The sequence below is a fragment of the Giraffa tippelskirchi genome, chromosome 2, assembly GCF_054371585.1.
Source record: "Giraffa tippelskirchi isolate mGirTip1 chromosome 2, T2T-mGirTip1v1.2.pri, whole genome shotgun sequence".
NCBI lineage: Eukaryota > Metazoa > Chordata > Mammalia > Artiodactyla > Giraffidae > Giraffa > Giraffa tippelskirchi.
In genome coordinates this window covers 128464559-128485846 of record NC_137276.1, presented here as the reverse complement: position 1 = coordinate 128485846, position 21288 = coordinate 128464559, and the positions used below count along the sequence as shown (strand labels likewise).

Genomic DNA, 21288 nt, shown 5'->3' with positions numbered 1-21288 from the left:
ACCTGAGTTCATACTGGGCACTTTACTTATAACTAAGGAAAAATATCCACTAGTGTATATTGAGAATATGGAAACATGTTTGTATGGAAAGCATGTATTTTGTCATCAGTCTGTTTCCAACCCTTTTGCAATTGATTTTAAGTCATTTAGAGTTTTAATTTTTAACAGGGATTACAATTTTAGCAGTTTCAGAAATATAAAAAGATGGTATCAAAATATCCTATATTGGTAATCTGAGCCCAAGAACTTTTCATGCTTAGCTTATCTTCTGAGCTAGTCTTCACTGATACAAAATTGAGCAGAATAGAAAAGGGAAATATTCATGTCAGCTGTTGAAAACTAGTTTGTGAGACAGGCCTAAAAGCCTTTATCTCTGGCATGTTCAGTATGGAATGCATAGCTGATTTTCATTCAGCCACCAGAGAAAGGCATTCTACAATGACAGATAGTCTTATCAAAATTACAATTAGCTGGCTTCTTCTGCAGTATACAGCAGTTGGTTAAGTAAGGCTGAAGTGAGAGCTCTTACCAGTTTTGTCAGAGATGATTCTCCATCACGAATATTTGGCCAACTGGTTAGGTCTAGTGTGAATGTGTAATTTTCAAAAGAAGGAGCTGAGAACTGCTAACATGTTTCAAAGAAGCACCTATTAAAAGCTGATCTCAAAGCAAATAAACCATCAATTTATTTAATTTTCAAGCAGCTTTTTCATTAAACGTACCATTCCTCTAAGATTAGCATGGCTTATTCTGCTTCGATTGTTTACAGTGCTTGTTATTGTGCTTAAAATTTTGCGTAAGGTGAAATAAAACACTCCAAATGGTTTTAAAATACATGGAAGATGAAATCTTATACTTACAGCATATAGTTTGATTCTTTTATATTCATGACTAATCAAAATTGTGTCTTTAAACAGCAACTTGATATTTTTCAAATTGTACTCAGAAACACTACTGTGTACCATTTACTTTAATACTAATACTTCCAGGATTAGCTTTATTAACAGTATGACATTTTCATGTATTCTTAAACTTTATAGTAGTTTCAATATTCACAATGTTTGATTAAGTTCAAATCAACAACTAGTAGAGCCTACGTGAGAAAAGAATGAAATGAGATTACCCTTTTTATATCATCAGCTAACTCATTTTTAAGAGTAAAAAGTTAATACTAGGATTTAAAAACCTAAATTTCCAATGTTACAGTTATTCAACTACATGAATATTACTTTAGGCCACAGGACTGCCCATTAGCCTTTCTTGTCGGAGAGCGATTAATCTCTTGAACCATTTTTCCTCAGCATCAGCTTTCTCAATAAATAACTGAAATGAAGAAAAAAAAAAGAAGAAAAATATCATTGTTTGCCAAATAACTTGGATTTGATCTTACAAATCATCTTTATAGAATACATCTTTCAGCACAAGATTTAGATACTACTTAACTCTTGATGAATTCTTAACTGAAGATCATCTATTTGGAATAACTCTTGGAAAGTCTGAGTAAAAGGACTAATATAAAAATTATTAGCAATTTTACATTTCATTTTGTAAAGTTTATTTCCTATAAACTTTCTGAGAGACAGAGTGGTATGACCCTAATTCACAGAAGACAGCACAATATGACATTAATGATATTCCCAGTCAATAAGCCGACAGGAGCAGAGCCAGAATTAGATCTTTTAGTGCCAGATGAAAAAACAAAACAAAACTCTTCTTTTTTGTCTATTTTTCTTAACCACATAAAGAATCTTCTAGAAATCAGGTAACATAAGGTGGCCCAAACCAGATTCAAATACTGGTAACAGCTCTAAGGGCTGGGAGAGCTGTCTTCTTTTTGGCAAATATGAACATATGAATCCGTTTCCTCCAATGGTCTTCTTGTCACCAGCCCAAAAGAACAGCAGTCTGAATTAACTTCAGTGAACTAGACTTAAGCTGACATTCTTAAGGCTTAAGGGTCTTACATTTGGATGAGCCAGAGAATTGTCATCTTGGTACTTGATAGCAGTAGGGATGCTGCTTGGGTCTATTTCCTTTTCATTACTCGGCGGATCAGCCACCACTGATGCTGGTCCTGAGGTGGCTGCTGCATGCTTCACTTCACTAGCTTCCACTGACTGAAACATAAAACACTTTAGATTTTGAATAATAATTGCTCAAATGGCCTCCTTTGAGATGATACTAACTGCAACATGGCCCTAGGATACTGAATAACAGACTATTCCTCAAAACAAGCAAACAAATACAAAAAAATTGTGAAAATGTTATTCTTACAATCAACATATTTTTCTTAAGAAATTTGTATTTATGAGTCTATACTATTGAAAAAGTATATAAATTACACATAATGTAAATTCTATTAATCAAAACAAGTGGGCAACAAATCTCCATTGAGCTGGTCTCTTTAGGTATAAAAAGCAAATCTAAAGATTTTTATTACTATTTCTTAAATAACTGCCTTACTGAAATATAATTCCATATCACAATTCATATCACTTTTATTACATTAGCAGAGTTCTGAAACTATCACTACAAACAACTTTAGAACATTTGTAAAATCCTCCTAAAAAAACACATCATTAGCAGTCACTGCTCGCCATTTCTCCCCAACTCTGACGTCCCTAGGCAACTACTCCTTTACTTTCTGTCTTTATGGATTTGTCTATTGTGCACATTTTATATAAAAGGAATCATACAATATGTGTTTTTTTGTGTGTGTGTGACTGGCTTCTTTCATTTAACATGTATATCAGTATTTCATTCCTGTTTGTGGTGGAATCCTATTCCACTGGATAAAATATTATAGGCCAGGTACTGTGCTTAGTACCAGGGACAAAAGACTAATAAATCATTGTGCCTGCTTGGAAAGAACCAAGAGTGTAGTGCTACTCAGGTTAATTTCAACATCTCTTTCCCTGGGGGAGGAGAAGGTCAGGGAAGTGCCTAATTAACAGCAAGGCTGCAGGGATAATATGAAATGAATGATGAGATAAACTAGATGAGAAGTTAGAATTAAAAGTTAAAATTAAAAAACTCTAGATGATTGACTAGCCTTTTTTTTTTTCTACACCCATTGTTCTAAACCCATAGCTTTTCAATTCCCATGTTTTGTTGACTTTCCTACTTCTGAACATCCACTTCTCTGAATGAAGTGTAAAACAGATGTTACTGGGGAAAACATCTAGAAAATGAAATATGCATGAATTAGTTAATCCTTTATTAGAATGATTTATCTCAGAGTTGGAGATTTGTCTATTTAACCAGTACTTACTAAGCACTACTAATTGCTTAGCATTGGGTACACCAGGGAGAATAAGAAGACATGTTCCCTGTCCAAACTGAAGATGACATTTTGCTGATGGGGTGACAGATCTCTAACAAAAAAATACCAAAATATATATACAAACACAAATTGTAACAAGTTGCAATAGAGATGTTTAAAGAAATATTTGGTAAATTTAATTTGGAAGTTTTTTTCTTTTATTTTGCAGCCAATATATTTTTCCCCAGATCTCAAACATTACCACATCTCCAAAATACTGGTCATAGAAGACTCATAGCCCTAAGTGATATTACACTGACTTTTTATAAAACTGAAGACATGTAACAGTAAAACCCCACATTCCACACAGAGGGAAGTGGGGAAGTATCCTAGCCCAGTGAGGTGCAAGACACAATTTTTTTAAATTATGTGTTGCCATACAGGGAACAAAAGAGTATGTGTATGTGCGTGCCAAATCACTTCAGTCATGTCTGACTCTGTGTGATCCCATGGGCTGTAGCCTGCCAGGCTCCTCTGTCCATGGAATTCTCCAGGCAAAAATACTGCAGCGGGCATACTGGTCTGCGTAACTATGCCAGGCTGTGACAGGGCTCAGCTAGGAGACTGGCTGTCCATATTGAACAACCTTGAAAAATTGTGAAGTGCTGTTATTCTAGTTGCCAAAGATGCGGACTGCACATATTCAGGTGGCAGAGGTAACATTCTATTATAAAAATCAAGTAATCTGATTTTGTTTTTACCTACACAGTACCTCAGTTTTCTTCGAAAAGTGCTTAGATACACATAAGGTATATAAAGAAAACATAAAGTTCTCAGTGGTTAGGATCAGATTATTATTTAATAATGGTTACTCTAAAAATGCTTGAGGAAAATGATTAATTGCTTCTTTAAGTGAGGCAAGCTGTTTTAGAGAAAATTTGACTTTTAAAAAACCCTCAATACGGCCACGATCAAACATCTGGTTTTAAGTAGCACTGCCACCTGGTGGTTCAGTTTGGAACAACTTGTATCATTTTATTTTATTTTTGTTTCTAAATTAGTTTATTTATCTATTTTTTAACTTTACAATATTGCATTGGTTTTGCCATACATCGACATGAATCCGCCATGGGTGTACATGCGTTCCCCCTCCAGAACCCCCGGCCCACCTCCCTCCCCACCCTGTCCCTCCGGGTCATCCCGGTGCACCAGCCCTGAGCGCCCTGTATCATGCGTCGAACCTGGGCTGGCAATGGAACAATTTGTTTTAATATGCACTTTACAAGTAAAACAACAAATGACCATGCTGCTTATTTAGGCACCATTTTTGAACAATGGTGGATATCGGCCAAATACAACAATGTTAGGACTGAATAACTGATAATAAGCTTATCTGGGAGAGCAGTCTGAAAACAAGTTGCATCTTGGTTCCTCAAGTTGATGATATATCAGGAACTATCAGATTGTCTATCTACTCACATTAGAGAAAGAGGATGGTAGAGAGTTAAAACTAGTTAAATCAATATGTTGCAGGAGACACACCATCTAGCATGTCACTGGTGATAGCTACTTTTTTGGTAATATCTCCCTAGCTAAATTAGTGGAACTTATACAGCTGAAGACTCTACCAATGGAAGGGATCATTAGGTTATACAAAAGCCTTCTTTAGAGATACAGATTTTATACCAATGTGTGTAGAATTGCCCAGGAGAGAAGGATGTTGAAACTTGGGTCATAATTTAATTTTCAAAAAAAGGATAGCCCATAAGATCTCCCCATGACCTGGATGAAATGGTCCTCTAGATAATTTACCTCCCTTTGCTAAGTCATCTCCTGATAAATAATTCATCTTCTTGGACATCCTGAATCTTTACCTCATATTGCAGACACAGACATTTTAGAAAATGGAAGGGATATCACTTTCTAAACTAATAAATTGGCCCACTGTTTTATATTACAGTCCAGTGCGAATTTATGCTTTGCTGGCCCATCACTGCTCTTCTGATGATTTTGATATGCTACGACTAATACAAGTCCAGGGTTGGATAGCTAATATTTTATTAGCGTACTGTACATTTACCAAGGTAAATGCCATCTTCTGAGGCCTTTTATCATATTCCCCCGTTAGGGTCATCAAAGCATGCTTTCTTTATACCTTAACAGGGAATATGCATTGAGTTACAATTATGAGAGACATTTAATCAGTAGGAAAAAAAATGGGTTCTGGTGTTGGACAAATTTGGTTTGGATGCTGCTTTCAATCATTTATTAGATTTAACCATGCATTATAAAATTTGCTGAACCTCAGTTATAAATGTTACTAGGATACTAGTTAAATTACAAAAGTTAAAATGTCTAGTGGTAGCCATTATAATGGTAATCATTATTTTAGTTAAGTTATTTAAATATATATGAAAAAGTGGGGCTAGGATACAACATTGTTTTATACCATTTGCTTAGTGCTTTAACATTTCCAAATGGCTGTGTCGAAACAAACTGGTTCAAAGCTGATGTCTATACATGAAACCAGTAAGTTACTATGTAAAGTAATTTTAAAACTCTTTGCTTGGTAATACAGTAGATCACCAAGCCTCAAGTAAGGAGAATTTTAGGTCTAGAGAACATAAAAAATTACATAAAACAATCTCTGGCAGAACTAAAATGGAAATTTTTGTGTCTAAAATCACTCTGAAGGAAGTTGCACACACATCCAGTGCTTGGTCTTCAGTGAGAGGAGAAGGTGGATTAGCAGCAGGAAGACGAGGCGTGGCAACAGCTTTCATTGCTTGAATACTTATATATGCCAGGCATGTGGTTAACTGTTTCATGTAAATATCTTGTTCATCCTCATAAAAACCTCTGCTACAGGTATTATCCCCATTGTAAGAGAAGAAAGTCAAGGTGTAATGAAACTATTACATAGTTGAAGGATACAGGCAGCAAATGGCAGAATCAGAATGTGGTTCCAGGTCTGACTCTCCATCTCATGCTTTTGACCACAGCTTCCTAACTGCTAAATGCAAGGTTTATTGTCATCTGGTTTGAATTTTGGAGGAAATAAATAAAATTATTGGTAAAATATTCAAACTAAACATATTTCTAAGTGGCTCAACTTGCAGTGCTGGATTAATATTCTGAGGCTGCTTTTGATTCTCTGTCATTCTTATCCAACAAAGAGCTAGCCTGTTCTAATTTTATATCTTTCTATGAATTATTGTTAAGGGGAGCTTCTTTTTAAAAGATAGTTGAGACAGAAGGTGGGTTTCCCTCACACAGATTTATTAAGGTTGCTTACAAAATGAAGAGACTCCCTAGGGGCTCCATCCTTGTCCTCTTAATCCTTAACTGTGGCATCTGAATTGGAAGTATATGAAAAGCCATATTGAAACTGAGTAAATTCCAACTCAGCACTAAAAACTAAAGCAAACAAAAGCTAATTATTAAAATAATTAATAATGGTGGTCCCTTTGATAAGAGAGGTAGGTGAAATTCCTTTATATTGCTTTCATAGGAAGCCCATTTAACTACACAAAGGGTTTGTTATAAATTTGGGAAGAACAGTTTTTCTCTTGGATTTAATCAGTTATCTTAAGATTAATAACCATAGGAAATAATATTTTAAAACCTTTCTCGGGAATATAGCAAGGTAGAAAAATTACTAATCTTGAAATTAAAATATATAGGTATTATTACATTTACACATTTCAGAAGTCTTTTAAGAAATTCTAAATAATTTCTGTGTTTATCAGCAAGGGCTCTTATTTGTGAGCAAGGAGACTCAGGGAAAGTAAGAGGCATATCAGAGAAACATAAACGAAGTAAGGTTTATACTTCAGGCAGACTGAATACCTACAGTAGAAGTTTTCAAGTTTTGTATACACTATACATACTTAATGTATAGAACATACTTAGATATCAAATAACTTAGATGCTAGTCTATAATTAAAAAACAAACATTTAATGGATTAAGAAACATGTTAGATATTTGATAATCATTATATTTAATCCTCAATTACTCTACAAAGTAGATATTACTAGCTTAATGTTATGAATTTGGAAACAGAGGCTTAGAAAGAGGTTGAGGTTTGCTCTAGATCATAAATCATGGTAGGAAGTGTAAAAGTTAAGTTCAAAGTCAGATCTTGAGTCCAAAGTTCATGCTCTTTCCACTATATTAAACAGGGTTTAGATCAATTTCCTCAATCACTGTCAATTTTACTAGTTACTGGAAGAACTGCTATTATCTTGGAAGAAAGGAACAGAACTGCAAATAAATTTATTATATTAATAACTAGTACTAAATGGGAAAAAGTTATTTAGAAGAAAGCTCAGTGTATTAACTATAGAGGAATAAGTATTTCCACAGGAAAAAAATGCTAGTTTATCTTAAGTGTGTCCAGTGAGAACTGGGAAGTCAAGGTGAACTCTAGAAAACAACTACTACTGAAGTCAACTTCAAAAATAAATTACAATTCTACTAGGACAAGTGAATGACCTCATAACATGTACAAGTAAGCTATTAAATAAAATGGGCAACTATATTTATGAATGTGCATTTCACAGTTCCTTTTTCTTCAGAGATTGTGGTGGCAAACTACAAAATGTTCAACCGAAATCAGCAAAATAACAGGGCAGGGGCATGGACTAACCAAGGCTGTCTAGTGCATCCTGACATCTTGCACATGCTCAATTCATGTCTCCAGAATGAATCATTTTAAAATATATATGGTAACTGAAAAGCCGTCCATCTCACTAACAACAAAAGAAATGCTAAAAGAACAACAGAAGGTCAATTTTTACCTATTAGGTCAGTAAATATGAAAAAGTCTGACAAGGTCTTAAAAAGTTAGGTGTTAACCAGGGTGTGAGAGGCACACTTCTCCCTGAACTTCGGGGTGGAATTTGAACTGATACAGTATTTTAGGAGAATGACTTTGGGAACAGGTATGAAAATAAACAATATTAACCTTTAACAAATAACTCCATCTTCAAAAATTTATCCTCAGGTGATAATAATGGATATTCACAAACATACATATAATACCTCCAAACTTACAACTACTTAAATATCTACTTATCAGAGGAAACAAAATGAATGAACGCTGATATTGGGCTGGCCAAAAAGTTCATTCGGGTTTTCCTGTACCATCTTACAGAAGAATCTGAATCAACTTTTTGGCCAATCCAATACATTCATCAGTAGAATGCCATACATACAGTCATTAATATATCTACAGATACAGAATATTTTTGAATAAATAGTAACTATACCACATCTTCATTAAATGTGTGATATTAAAGAATACTTGTATTTCACAGTAGACAGCCTTTTCTTCCTATAGGAACACAAATTCCAAAAAATAATCCTGATAATGATAGAAACAATAAATCAAATACTCAACAGAAATAAAATGCCAACGAAAGCTCCTTTTATTAGAGTTGAGTAAGTGATACCCATATATAGACAAAAAGTGTAGATAGATATATGTTACTATTTTGGGCAATAATTTTATTGCTAAATTTCTTTTCTAACTTTTCTCTAGCAATGTCAATTCCAAAAGCAGATGTATCCATTTGAAAAGAAAAAGGTGTATGTTCACAAAATGCACATTACTGCTATAGAACTGTCATGTTGACATTTTACTTTGTCTTCTTGGTGAATTTTAAAATAAAAATACCATCAGAAACATTTTTATAGGTTTTTTTTTTTTTTAACAATTTAAACAAACTGATTCTCACTGATTCATTTTTTCTCTCAATAACATGCCGACGCTCTCTTGCCCTACTTCATCTACTAGAAGAACTTATATTTAAGTAAATCCATTAATAAAGCATCTCTTTAGTTGGAATGTAAAGGCTTATTCATAACACCTGAATGAAAACTTACCTTTTTGATTTCTTTACTTGATCTGAATGTTTGCTGAACAAAAGAATCACTTTCAATGGCTTCAATTTCTTTGACTCTTTTTACTTGTTCTACCAGGGTGGTTTGGTCTAAAAGAGAGCATATAATGTCAATGTATTTTGATGTGTAAGCTTGTTAACAGCACTATACCTAAACAGTGTTCTTTCTATGAAGTAATATTATGACTTACAAAATTTAACTGGATTAAAAAAAAAGACATTATGGTTAAGTTTTAACAGAAACATTTTACCCCTAGAGATCCACAAATAGAACATTCCTCTCCAAGGGATCTTCCTGACATAGGGATTGAACCTGGGTCTCATGCACTGTAGGCAGATTCTTTACTGACTGAACTACTAGGGAAGCCTCTGGTATAACGATATATAATTAATTTATATTAATTATATATTAATTTTATTATTCTTATTTAATCTATCAATGGGTTTCCCTTCCATGGGATCGTAAAGTCAGACACGACTGAGCAACTGAACAACAACAACATGGCATTATGCTGCTGCTGCTGCTGCTAAGTCTCTTCAGTCGTGTCCGACTCTGTGCGACCCTACGGATAGCAGCCCACCAGCCTCCTCTGTCCACAGGAAAGAATACTGCAGTGGGTTGCCATTTCCTTTTCCAGTGGCATTATGTGTAGGATTTAATTTTAAATAGTTCAGGTCCACCTCCTCCAAAAATTGAAGTAGGCATTGATATATTGGTGGTTTAGTTGCTATGTCATGTCCAACTCTTGCAACCTCATGGACTGTAGCCAGCCAGGCTCCTCCAGCAGGCCAGGCTTCCCTGTCCTTCACTATCTCCCAGAGTTCGCTGAAACTCATGTTCATTAAGTTGGTGATATCATCCAACCATCTCATCCTCTGAACCCCACTTCTCTTATGCTCATTGTTTCCCAACATCAAGGTCTTTTCCAATGAGTCAGTTCTTGCCATGTTACCCCTAAATATTTTAGTAGGCATCTCAGATAAGGGCTTAAGGAAAAACAACTAGCAACATAACTACAACATTATCTTTAAATCCAACATTATTAGGAGCAATTCCTTAATATCGTCTTGTATAGTCCATGTTTAATTTTCACTGATTGCCCAAGAAAAGTGTTGTGTTTTTTTTTTTTTTTTACAGTTGGTTTGTCTGAAACAGGATCTAAACAAAGTCCACATATTACACTTAGTCAACAAGTATCCTAAATTCCTTTTAATCACTTACAGTCCACCAACCCTTCCTTTCATTGTCATTTATTTATTGGAGAAAATGGATCATTTAGCCTCTAAAATTTTCTATATTCTGGATTTTGCTGATTTTATTACCATGGTGTCATTTAACATGTTCTTCTATCCTTCATATTTTCTGTAAACCTGCGGTTAGATCTAGGTAGGCTTAAGTATCAGGTTCAATTTCTTTTGGTCAAGTATACATCACAGGTAGTGCTGTGTAATTCCAAATACATCAGATTAGGATGTGCTTCTTCCACTTTTAATGATATTAAGGTTGATCAGTGTGTTCAAGATGATGTCAGTCTTACCCTATTATTAAGTTCTCCACTAAACTTTCACTTAATGGTTTTAGCAGACATTAACGATTGTTGCTTAAATTCATTATTCTATTAGGCACTGCAAAATGGTGATTTTTTTCTATTATTTGTCCCATATTTATTAACTCTGATCCAAAGAACTTCCCTCACTGACTATTTTATGACTGAAATATAGTCTGTACAGGAAAAAGTACAGTTTTTAATTCTTTCCCTTTATTGATCAATTCTGGTCCAAATGTGACCATTACGAGCTTATGATTAATTATATATTTAATGCATTTCAGTCCGTGGGCGTCATCTTCACATTTTGATTCTATCTTTGCCAAGTGGGAGCCTCTTAGATATGAAGAGTGGGAAAGTGGGAACACTCTTCTGATATGACCTTTTTGTTAAGACTGGTAAGAGGTCCCATATAATCACAATGGTATGATCACTCACCTAGAGCCAGACATCCTGGAATGCGAAGTCAAATGGGCCTTAGGAAGCATCACTACGAACATAGCTAGTGGAGGTGATAGAATTCCAGTTGAGCTATTTCAAATCCTAACAGATGATGCTGTGAAAGTGCTGCCCTCAATATGACAGCAAATTTGGAAAACTCAGCAGTGGCCACAGGACTGAAAAGGTCAGTTTTCATTCCAATTCCAAAGAAAGGCAACGCAAAGAATGCTCAAACTACTGCACAATTGCACTCATCTCACACGCTAGTAAAGTAGTGCTCAAAATTCTCCAAGCCAGGCTTCAACAGTGCGTGAACCGTGAACTTCCAGATGTTCAAGGTGGATTTAGAAAAGGCAAAGGAACCAGAGATCAAATTGCCAACATCCAATGGATCATTGAAAAAGCAAGAGAGTTCCAGAAAAACATCTATTTCTATTTTATTTCTGCTCTATTTTTACTTTCTATGTCAAAGCCTTTGACTGTGTGGATCACAACAAACTGGAAAATTCTTAAAGAGATGGGAATTGACCACCTGACCTGCCTCTTGAGAAATCTGTATGCAGGTCAGGAAGCAACAGTTAGAACTGGACATGGAACAACAGACTGGCTCCAAATAGGGAAACTAGTACATCAAGGCTGTATATTGTCACCCTGCTTATTTAACTTATATGCAGAGTACGTCATGAGAAATGTTGGGCTGGATGAAGCACAAGCTGGAATCAAGATTGCTGGGAGAAATATCAATAACCTCAGATATGCAGATGACACCACCCTTATGGCAGAAAACGAAGAAGAACTAAAGAGCCTCTTGATGAAAGTGAAAGAGGAGAGTGAAAAAGTTGGCTTAAAGCTCAACATTCAGAAAACTAAGATCATGGCATCCGATCCCATCACTTCATGGCAAATAGATGGGGAAACAGTGAAAACAGTGAGAGACTTTATTTTTTTGGGCTCCAAAATCACTGCAGATGGTGACTGCAGCCATGAACTTAAAAGACGCTTACTCCTTGGAAGGAAAGTTATGCCCAACCTAGACAGCATATTAAAAAGCAGACACATTACTTTGCCAACAAAGGTCCATCTAGTCAAGGCTATCATTTTTCCAGCAGTCATGTGTGGATGTGAGAGTTGGATTATGAAGAAAGCTGAGCTCTGAAGAATTGATGCTTTTGAGCTGTGGGGTTGGAGAAGATTCTTGAGAGTCCCTCAGACTGCAAGGAGATTGAACCAGTCCATCCTAAAGGAAATCAGTCCTGAATATTCATTGGAAGGACTGATGCTGAAGCTGAAACTCCAATACTTTGGCCACCTGATGGGAAGAACTGACTCATTTGGAAAGACCCTGATGCTGGGAAAGATTGAAGGTGGAAGGAGAAGGGCATGACAGAGAATGAGATGGTTGGATGGCATCACTGACTCAATGGACATGAGTTTGAGTAAGCTCTGAGAGCTGGTGATGGATAGGGAGGCCTGGAGTGCTGCAGTCCATGCGGTCGTAAAGAGTCGGACATGACTGAGAGACTGAACCGAAGAGGTCCCAGGTTCATCCTGTACAGTTCCTGTCTTAGACTTGAAATCAGCCATTTCCCCAAAAGGCTTGGACTCCTTTTAGCAGGTAATGATATTTATTTAAAGACAATAACCTGAGCAGTAGGGTGTCCGTTGTTTTTGGATTGTCATTGCTTTTCATATTTTTCAGTGGGTAGAATAGGAAATACGTATTTTTAGAAGATAAAAACAAATATAAGTTCATGCTGATATTACTAACCGAATTAAAGATTATAATACTTTTGTTGAGTCTTTTATATTTGTATATCATTCCCCTTATTCTAATATTACTTAGGCTTTAAAGATATGATCAAAAGCACTTACTTGTTCTTTCTGAGTTGCATTTGTATTTGTTTCAAAATAATAAGATAAACACTACTATTAAGATGAATTATGCAGTTTAAAATTCATGGTTCTTTTTGATTTCAGGATTTGTTCCACTGATGAACTGTCAAAACACTATGAAGTCACTTGGATAAATAATTCTCCATGTGATTATGCTACTAACTTGATATATTACAGTTAGGTTCATTTCTTTCAGCTTTTTAAAAAGTTTTTAAATCTTTTGCTCTGTTGTTTCCATAATCAATATTTGTTTTTTGATTGAATAAAACATTCTTCTAAAGTCAAAATTAAAACATCATTCAGAAAAATCTAGGTTTCCTTTCTTACCCCATTCCCCTAGTTCTTCCCCTAATCCATAGGCAATCATTTTTTATAGGTTTTGATTTTTATCTTTCCATTGCTTATTTTTGAAAATATGAGCATACATATTCTCTTCTTTCTTACACAAAATTAGCATGCTATACATTTCTATGTATATTACTTCTCTAACTTAGCACTATGTCTTTTAGTATAGAGACTTGCTCATTCTATGTTATAAATATACAGTAGCTTATTTTATGGTTGCATGATAGTTTTTTTTTCCTACCAATACCTATTGATGGTTATTTGAGTTGCTCCCAGTTCTTTGCCTTTATAATTAGTACTTTAATAAATAGCCACAGGCATGTGTCATTTCATATTTTTGTATTTTTTTCACATACCAGATGGGCAGGAAAAATGCCACTTTATGGATCACACTCTCATGGTTAGTCTAAGCTGAAATGAATACACAGGTGAATTAGGAGCTACTGAACACTCAGCCAAGGTATCTAAAAATGCTGGGATTTTAGCCTTTATGAATAACTGAATTTACTTAAAAAAACAATTGTAATAACTGGTTTAACAAGGTGGAGCTATTTGCATCAAAGCAATTTCTACATACTAAGCTGCAAAGGTTAAATGATACATAGAGAGTATAAAAGTAAATCTGGTTTAATACACTAAAAAAATAAAAATTAACATTTTATGAAACCTCTTTGGTTCAATTTTTGGCCAATCACAAATTATAAGTATACAGTCTTATGCAAGTTCCAGTTTATTTAAGAGAAAGACAGTGCTTCTGAAGATGTGTCCCTGACAGCTCTAACCAGTCTTTTCTCATACGAGAAATCCTGCATGGAATGTGTGGAAATAACAGCCATCAGAGACAACACTTCCATCTTTGGAAGAATATATTTTCCAACATAAAAGCGAACACTGTCAGAGTGTCATGGAAGAGCAAATAGTTCCACATGCGTTAGAATAAAAGCTCCTGTGGACTTTAATTATGCAATGTACAAATTGAGCATGCGAAACAAGAGAAGATTCTTTGCCCAGCTAACTTATTAATATTACACACATCCTGTACCAGAGAATAATATTTTACTATTCATGTGTATAACAGCATTAATATAGCACAGAAAAATCATAAAAGATACCATTCCAGGTGATTCAACTTTAATTTTTCAATATGAAAACACATTTGTTTGCGTAGGTCTTAATTACTCTCACAATTATTTCATAATCATTAGTTTCCAACCAAAAACACTACCACTGACTTCAGGATGATGTCTCATAAGTATCAACTGTTTGACCCTTCGGATTTTTTTCTCTAACATATTCTCTCATTTGGATTTACAAAGCACATCATTAGTATTAGATGTCAGAGGTGAGCTCACAAACAGTACTTGATGTCTAAAGCTTCCAGTGTTTGTAGCTTTAAATACGGGCAGACAACCAGCTCCTAACACAAATAAAAATGTTATCATAGAAGCTAGCCAAAGAGCCAGTATGTTTAACAAAATAGCACTGGAGAAATTATAAAGGATGGACAGAAGATTAGAGGAAAAACAGAACATTATCTTTGTGTTTCTTTAAAGATGAGGACTAACAGAGTGACAGGACAGATAGGGGAAAGCCTGTCTGCCTGACTTACAATATGAAAATAAACCAACATAGCTTTTACCTTTCAACGTGGGGAACCATTTTACTGGCGATATTTAAAGAGCGTGATATTTAAATTAAGAGTAAGAGAGTGATACATAAATTAAAATTTGAAAGATTCATGGGATATTTACATTTCCAGCCTTATAAATAGCTCAGCTCCAGGCTGTCTGAAAACAGGCATAAAACATGTTTTAAATTGCTTCATACTCAAAATTCTAAGATCAATGCTCACAAATGTATGTCTTAAGTATAACCCTGTCATTTTGGGAGGCAGAATAAAACACATCAATAATATACAGTAAATTGTTTTAAATTCAGGCTCTTAAGTTTTACATGCCAATTTGTCATTTAAAATTTCTATACCAATTTTAAGACTGGGGAAAATGTGGATTGAAACTGATTATTGTTTATATGCTTGGCATGAGTGCCTAGCATACAAAGTATCCTGCATTTACCAGCCATGAGGTAAAACTGAAGACAAGTGACAAAGTTACTGGGAGAATAAAAATTATAGGATGTTTTAAAATATTAACATGATAAACATGAAGTAAACATTTATATTTGCACTTGATGCTTTTTGATAAATACATTATTGGTAAACAAAATGACTTTCATAGGTTGCTTGCAAGAAGTCTGTAGAATATTGCATATTTCATAGTAAAAGAAAAAATTATGGAGTCAGAAAGTTAAGTCACTAGAAACTAAAAAAGTCAGGTATTAACTCACTTGCTGAATGGAATATTATTTTGTTCCTCTTATGATGAAAATTAAAATAAAATATTTTGTTACCATTGATCTTATAAAAATTAGGCTCACCTGCTACTTAAAGCTGTATTCAACAATTTCACATGACATACAGAACCCTTGAAAATATTATCAAATTGTACACAAATTTAAGATTGGTAAATAATGATGACAAGGTCCAATATAAATTTTTTATTTGAAAAGACAAAATGTAAATCTGTAAACTATTTGCAGATTACAAACAAGCCCATCTCTAAACTGGCAGCAGTGCCAGGCTGTAAACAGCAGTGCCTGAAACAGCAGATGGCACTATTTCCCAAGATGTAATCATGCGCTAAGGAACAACATGAGTTTCATGAAAGGTATCTTACACATGAAAATCTCATCTCTAAATGACTCCTTTTGAATATTAATAATTAATGAATTTCCCCAAAGTTAAAATGCATTTTATTTTGCAAAGAGTTTGGGTTGGTTGGCTTCATAGTTACTGGGTTAATTAGGCTGCTTTTCTCTCCCAAGGGGGGGAAAAATTATATACTAATACACTGCTACAAATACATAAATAATACAAGAGAATATCTCATTTTCAGTTTAAAGGGACTAAAATTTAAGTCAAGAAGGGATGGTTATTCAATAAGCAAATAATGATGGCTAGTCAATAAAATTCATAAACAAATAAAACATCTCATAAAGCTTACTTGGAATTCTAAAGTTAAAGCGACTTCTCATGAACAAAAATTTTAATTAAACAGCCACGGTTTCCCTCCCAAACAGTGTATTTTAAATAAGTTTCTTTCACAAAGCATACAAAATATATATTAGAAATCCATCCAACACTAGCATTTTAAGGTTGTTCATAAATCTCATATCCCTGGGCATTAATTTCCAGAACTGATATCCATAAATACCGTGAAAGATGAGAAAACTTCTTAAGTAGAATGTGGCTTGTCTACCAGTCTTCTGGAAGCTTATGGTACAGTACCAAGTTATATCTGCCAATGAGGCTCCTAGAGTGTCTCTAGTAACAAACCCCCTTGGATGGGGTCCAAGATAGACTTACAACAAACTGCTATCCATATCAAATTAAGTAACAGGAATACTTTTAATGTGACTGAACCAGTGAAGAATTTCTGATAAACAGTTTAAAAAGTGCAAGTGAACTGAGAATCAGACCAGGTTTTATGAAGAACAAAATCCTTACTGAAAATCTACACAAATTCCACCTCATTTAGTTCTTCTCACCTAGAATGCTCTTACTTTTTCTGAATCCTCCCTATCACTTTCCCTTAGCATCTGTGAGAAAAGGACCTCTTCCATAATTCATCTGGCCCTCGGCATATGTTACCTTGCACTGATATTAATCTCTTCATAAGCAAAAGCTTCATTTCTCTTAGCTATAGGGACATGCCTTTCTGTGTCAACTTGAGCAGTCAGCATGGTGTCCTCTATTATTTAGTAAGCAGTCATAAATACTTGCTGAAACTTAAAAATTAAAAGGTATGCCTCCCAGGTGGTGCTAGTGATGAAGACCCCACCTGCCAACACAGGAGATGTAAGAGATGTGGGTTCGATCCCTGGGTCAGGAAGATCACCTGGAGGAGGAAATGGCAACCCACTCTAGTATTCTTCCCTGGAGAATCCCACTGACAGAGGAGGCTGGCAGGCTACAGTCCACAAGGTCGCAAGAGTTGGACATGACTGAAGCGACTTAGCACGCACACAAAGTAACTATTAAAAAAAGAATCATGGGGGAGCAATGTCAAAGCATAAGAAATTTATAACTTAAGAAATTAAATGTCTCTAAGTGGTTAGTTATAACAGCTTTGAGTCCAGACTATCTGGATTAAACCCTGTTTCTGCTACTTACTAGCTTTGTGACCTTCGGGCAAGTGGGCTGTGATGGTCTGTTTTCTCCTCTGTGACATGGGGATAATAGCTGAAACATCATAGGATGGCTGAGACGTTGTTTCTCTCCTTTCTTCCCTCCCTTTCTCTCTCCTTTCCTACTTCCAAATAGTTGAGCACATTCAGGCAAGTGTTCTGTATACCAGGGTTTAGAGACAAGAGTTTCTTCCCTCATGGAGCTTACATTTCAATGGGAGAGATGATTAATACACATGCAAATAAACAATGTAATATCAAGGAAAATAGAGGGAGCAGTAGCAGTGAAAGCACTGAATAACTGAGAGCTATTAGTAATAACAGTACTTGAGCACTGATTTAGTAATATTACTAAAGACATAGAAGTTAGCTAAAAAGTGAGTATATATAAACCTCTCAATTTCTGGCCATATGGAATCCTAATGGATGTCTAGTAACACATACTCCCTATAATAGTAGTCCTCTGGTAGAAATCATGTTTTAAAATAGATGTATATTAGTGTAGTGTTTGTAAGTCTACAGACCCTTGTTTTAATCATCAATATCTGGAATTCCTTTCTAGTGAGGAAGGTCACAGAGGCTAATTTTTCATTAAAATGGTTGTTAAAAAGGTCAGATGAGCTGTTATGGTAGCAGGAGCAGTCATCATGGCAGTAACAGAAGCTTACATTTATGGCACTAAGTGCTAAGCAGATTCACATGGATCACCTCATTTAATGATCATGACCATCAAAGATAGTAGTGTTAATATTTCCATTGTACAGATGAGAAACTGAGGCTAAGTAACTTGGCCAAAGTCACACAGCTGGTTGGTGGTAGAAGTGGGATCCAATCCCTGAACTGTGATCCAGTCATTATTTACTAGTCAAATAAAATCTTTACTCACTCCTGCCAGGCAACATACTTTTTTCCACCTCTTAACCATTTACTAAAATAATAAATGTCCTCGGTATTGTTCTTATTCTGCATTTTAATGCTTATTCATTCAGTAAAATACAACATAGCTTTATTAGTAGAAGAGACACCATAAATATTGTCTTGGTCTTCTGGCATTATCTTGAGCTAGATTACAGACATATATTTTTGGAATCTTTCTTACTCAAATAAATTTTTAAAGAATTATATATGTCACATTCTGAAAATCTTTATTAATGAATAAAAGAAACAAAACTTTTAGAAAACCTATCATTCTTTCATTTAAGCCTGAAGATAATCTGAGTAGTAAATTATTACTTGAGAGCCATTATTTATTTATTGTGCAGTAACTGTTGCTACAAAAAACTAGAATTTCTGAGAATTTGACTAAACAAAATATTAATAGACTACCGCCTTATGCTTGCCTCAAATGTAATAAAAATGGGTAGTCAAATTCACTTTAATAAAAGTAATAATTCCAACAAAGCTAAAGCTACTGGATAGAAGAAAGGAATATAATTTGAAGTATACTGGATTAATAGGGCAGAATACAGACTCTGAAGTTGTTATTTGTTGTCCATTTTAATTTCAGAATTCTTATTGACTCTAATTAAAATTCTGTAGACGGAAGAGTTGTGTTTCTGAGGCACTTGCAGTGAATGCTGTCTGCCAGCCATCTCCAAACACCCCATAACCACACACAACTCGCCTGTCAGGAGAGCTAATGCAGACATCGCAGGGCACACCACATTTGTCACTGTGGCTAATATCAGAGATACGCAGCTTTTTTTTCTTAGCACACAAAAGCAAGATATGTAATTCAATGCTCAATTTACCCTTGTCTCGCAGGAGATTTTTCCCCGCTAATTGATAGAAATTAAGCCATTAATCAAGCCACTAGCCATCATTCAAACCAGAGAAGATGAATACAAACTTTCATCATAACCACCTTCCCCATTTTAGTGTTCATTAGCATTAATTTTTAATGCAATTATGCTATTCTTTTACGCTGAGCTCATAAATTACTGCTCTTTTGTTGCTGGCTGGCCTTGTAAAATCCAAACTAATGCTTTGTGCTCTGATCTTAGAGGCAATTACTAGATTCTTCTATCTTTTATATCTTTGCATCCCCAATAACCTATATATATATATATATATACACACATATACATATAAAATGAACACCCATGACTGACTATACCTGTTTGCTTTTTTAATGCCTCTATATAAAATCCTGTGAACAAATAAATGTAGTAAAATGCACCTAAGTAAACACATATGCCCCCACATACATAAAAAATAGAAATGTTAATATAAAGTAAGATCACATATATTCATATTATATTTGGGGTTCAATATAGATACTGCTACAGTTTCCCATGATTAAAAAGTAATACATCACTTGCAGTAAAGGTATAATTTTTATAATAAGTCTGAGAAAATAAGAACATTAATAGTGACTATTATACACACTTATAAGGGTCAAAAAACTACTAAAAACAGAAAGAATGACTATGAAATACTAAAATCCCTTAGTTCTTTATCTAAGGTTATCATTTTATGTTTAAATTCTTACTTTAAAAAAACTTATGTTAAAACTGGAAAGTTAATAAGATGAAAATGAAGAGTAATAGAAGGTCAAAAGAACCATTTACCAAAAAGTGTTTGTAAGTGCATATAGTAACTCCATAGTCTTAAATTTTGCAAAGTTAATGCATCAGTTTATTACAGGATGACAGTAAAAGGAGAAGACAAATTTTCCATAAATAAATATTAAATCCAGAGACAGAGTATCCACTCAGTTCTCCAACCCAGAGAAAACCAAAAGATGTACCCTCCTTATAGTCCCCCCAAAGCAATGGTTATGCTCACTCCAAGGTGCAGAGGAGATAAAAACAATCTGCAACTCTCTTCTTCATATCACCCCAGTAATGGTTTTTGTCTTTGTTTGTAAGTTCTTACGTTCTGGCCTCCCACTAGCTAGAGAAGGGTGCATATGTGGCATTCAGATTAATGAAACAAATCTTAATGGAAAAATGTCAGCTATACTGGTGTTGATGTCAGAACCCTTTGGAGTTGTACAGCTGCTGCCTACCCCTTACACCACAGGATTGTGGTAGAGAGTATATTCAGGAGTCCTCTACTGCCCCCCCAAAAAAGCGTTTGAACTATTAACTTCTTAAGAATAAAGAAGGTGATGATCAGCTTGACTTCATCTTATGTTTCCTCTCATAGCTAGTTCTTTATTAGATTTCATCTTTAATAGAAAGTTATACATGGTTTAGAAGCAATGAAGTTTATTCTTTAAGGACTTAATGCTGTGAACCAGAGGATTTGCTATGCCAGGATAAGTGGACAGCCTAAATGCAAGTCTTTTGTGATCCATTTCTTTATGATATCAGAAGCAAATAGGTACCTAACATATTTGAATATTACAGTTGTCAAGATAAAATTTATGAGTTCTAATACATTTTCTTAAAAGCACTTTCTGTTTGGACTCATAAGCCATGGCTCTACCTATTCTAATTTCCCTAAACATATTGATAAAAATGCTGGGGTTCAGAAACAGGAATTGAAATTAATTCAGCCAACATGTATTTAATGCCTCTATCTGCCAGATGCTAGTCTGGTGCCAGAGATTTCTGGTTGAAATGACATTTGATTTTGCTCTCTCAGAGCTCATGGGAAAAATCGAATTTTTATTTATAATTTTCTTTGGAAGTAATTATGAACTGA

General features: G+C 34.8%; 1 protein-coding gene across 2 annotated transcripts in view; it reads right to left on the bottom strand.

Moving 5' to 3' along the window:
- Positions 1-663: 663 nt before the first annotated feature.
- RSRC1 (arginine and serine rich coiled-coil 1) overlaps positions 664-21288 on the bottom strand; it is a 427216-nt gene continuing 406591 nt past the window's right edge. The window contains exons 8-10 of one of the 2 annotated variants that reach the window (XM_081570648.1): positions 9150-9256; positions 1965-2132; positions 664-1323 (exon numbers count right to left, since the gene is read on the bottom strand). In XM_081570648.1, coding sequence (XP_081426774.1) covers positions 1231-1323; positions 1965-2132; positions 9150-9256 — 368 coding nt within the window. In that variant the 3' untranslated portion in view covers positions 664-1230. The remainder of the gene's footprint in view (positions 1324-1964; positions 2133-9149; positions 9257-21288) is intronic. The other variant, XM_081570649.1, reaches the window with a different exon arrangement.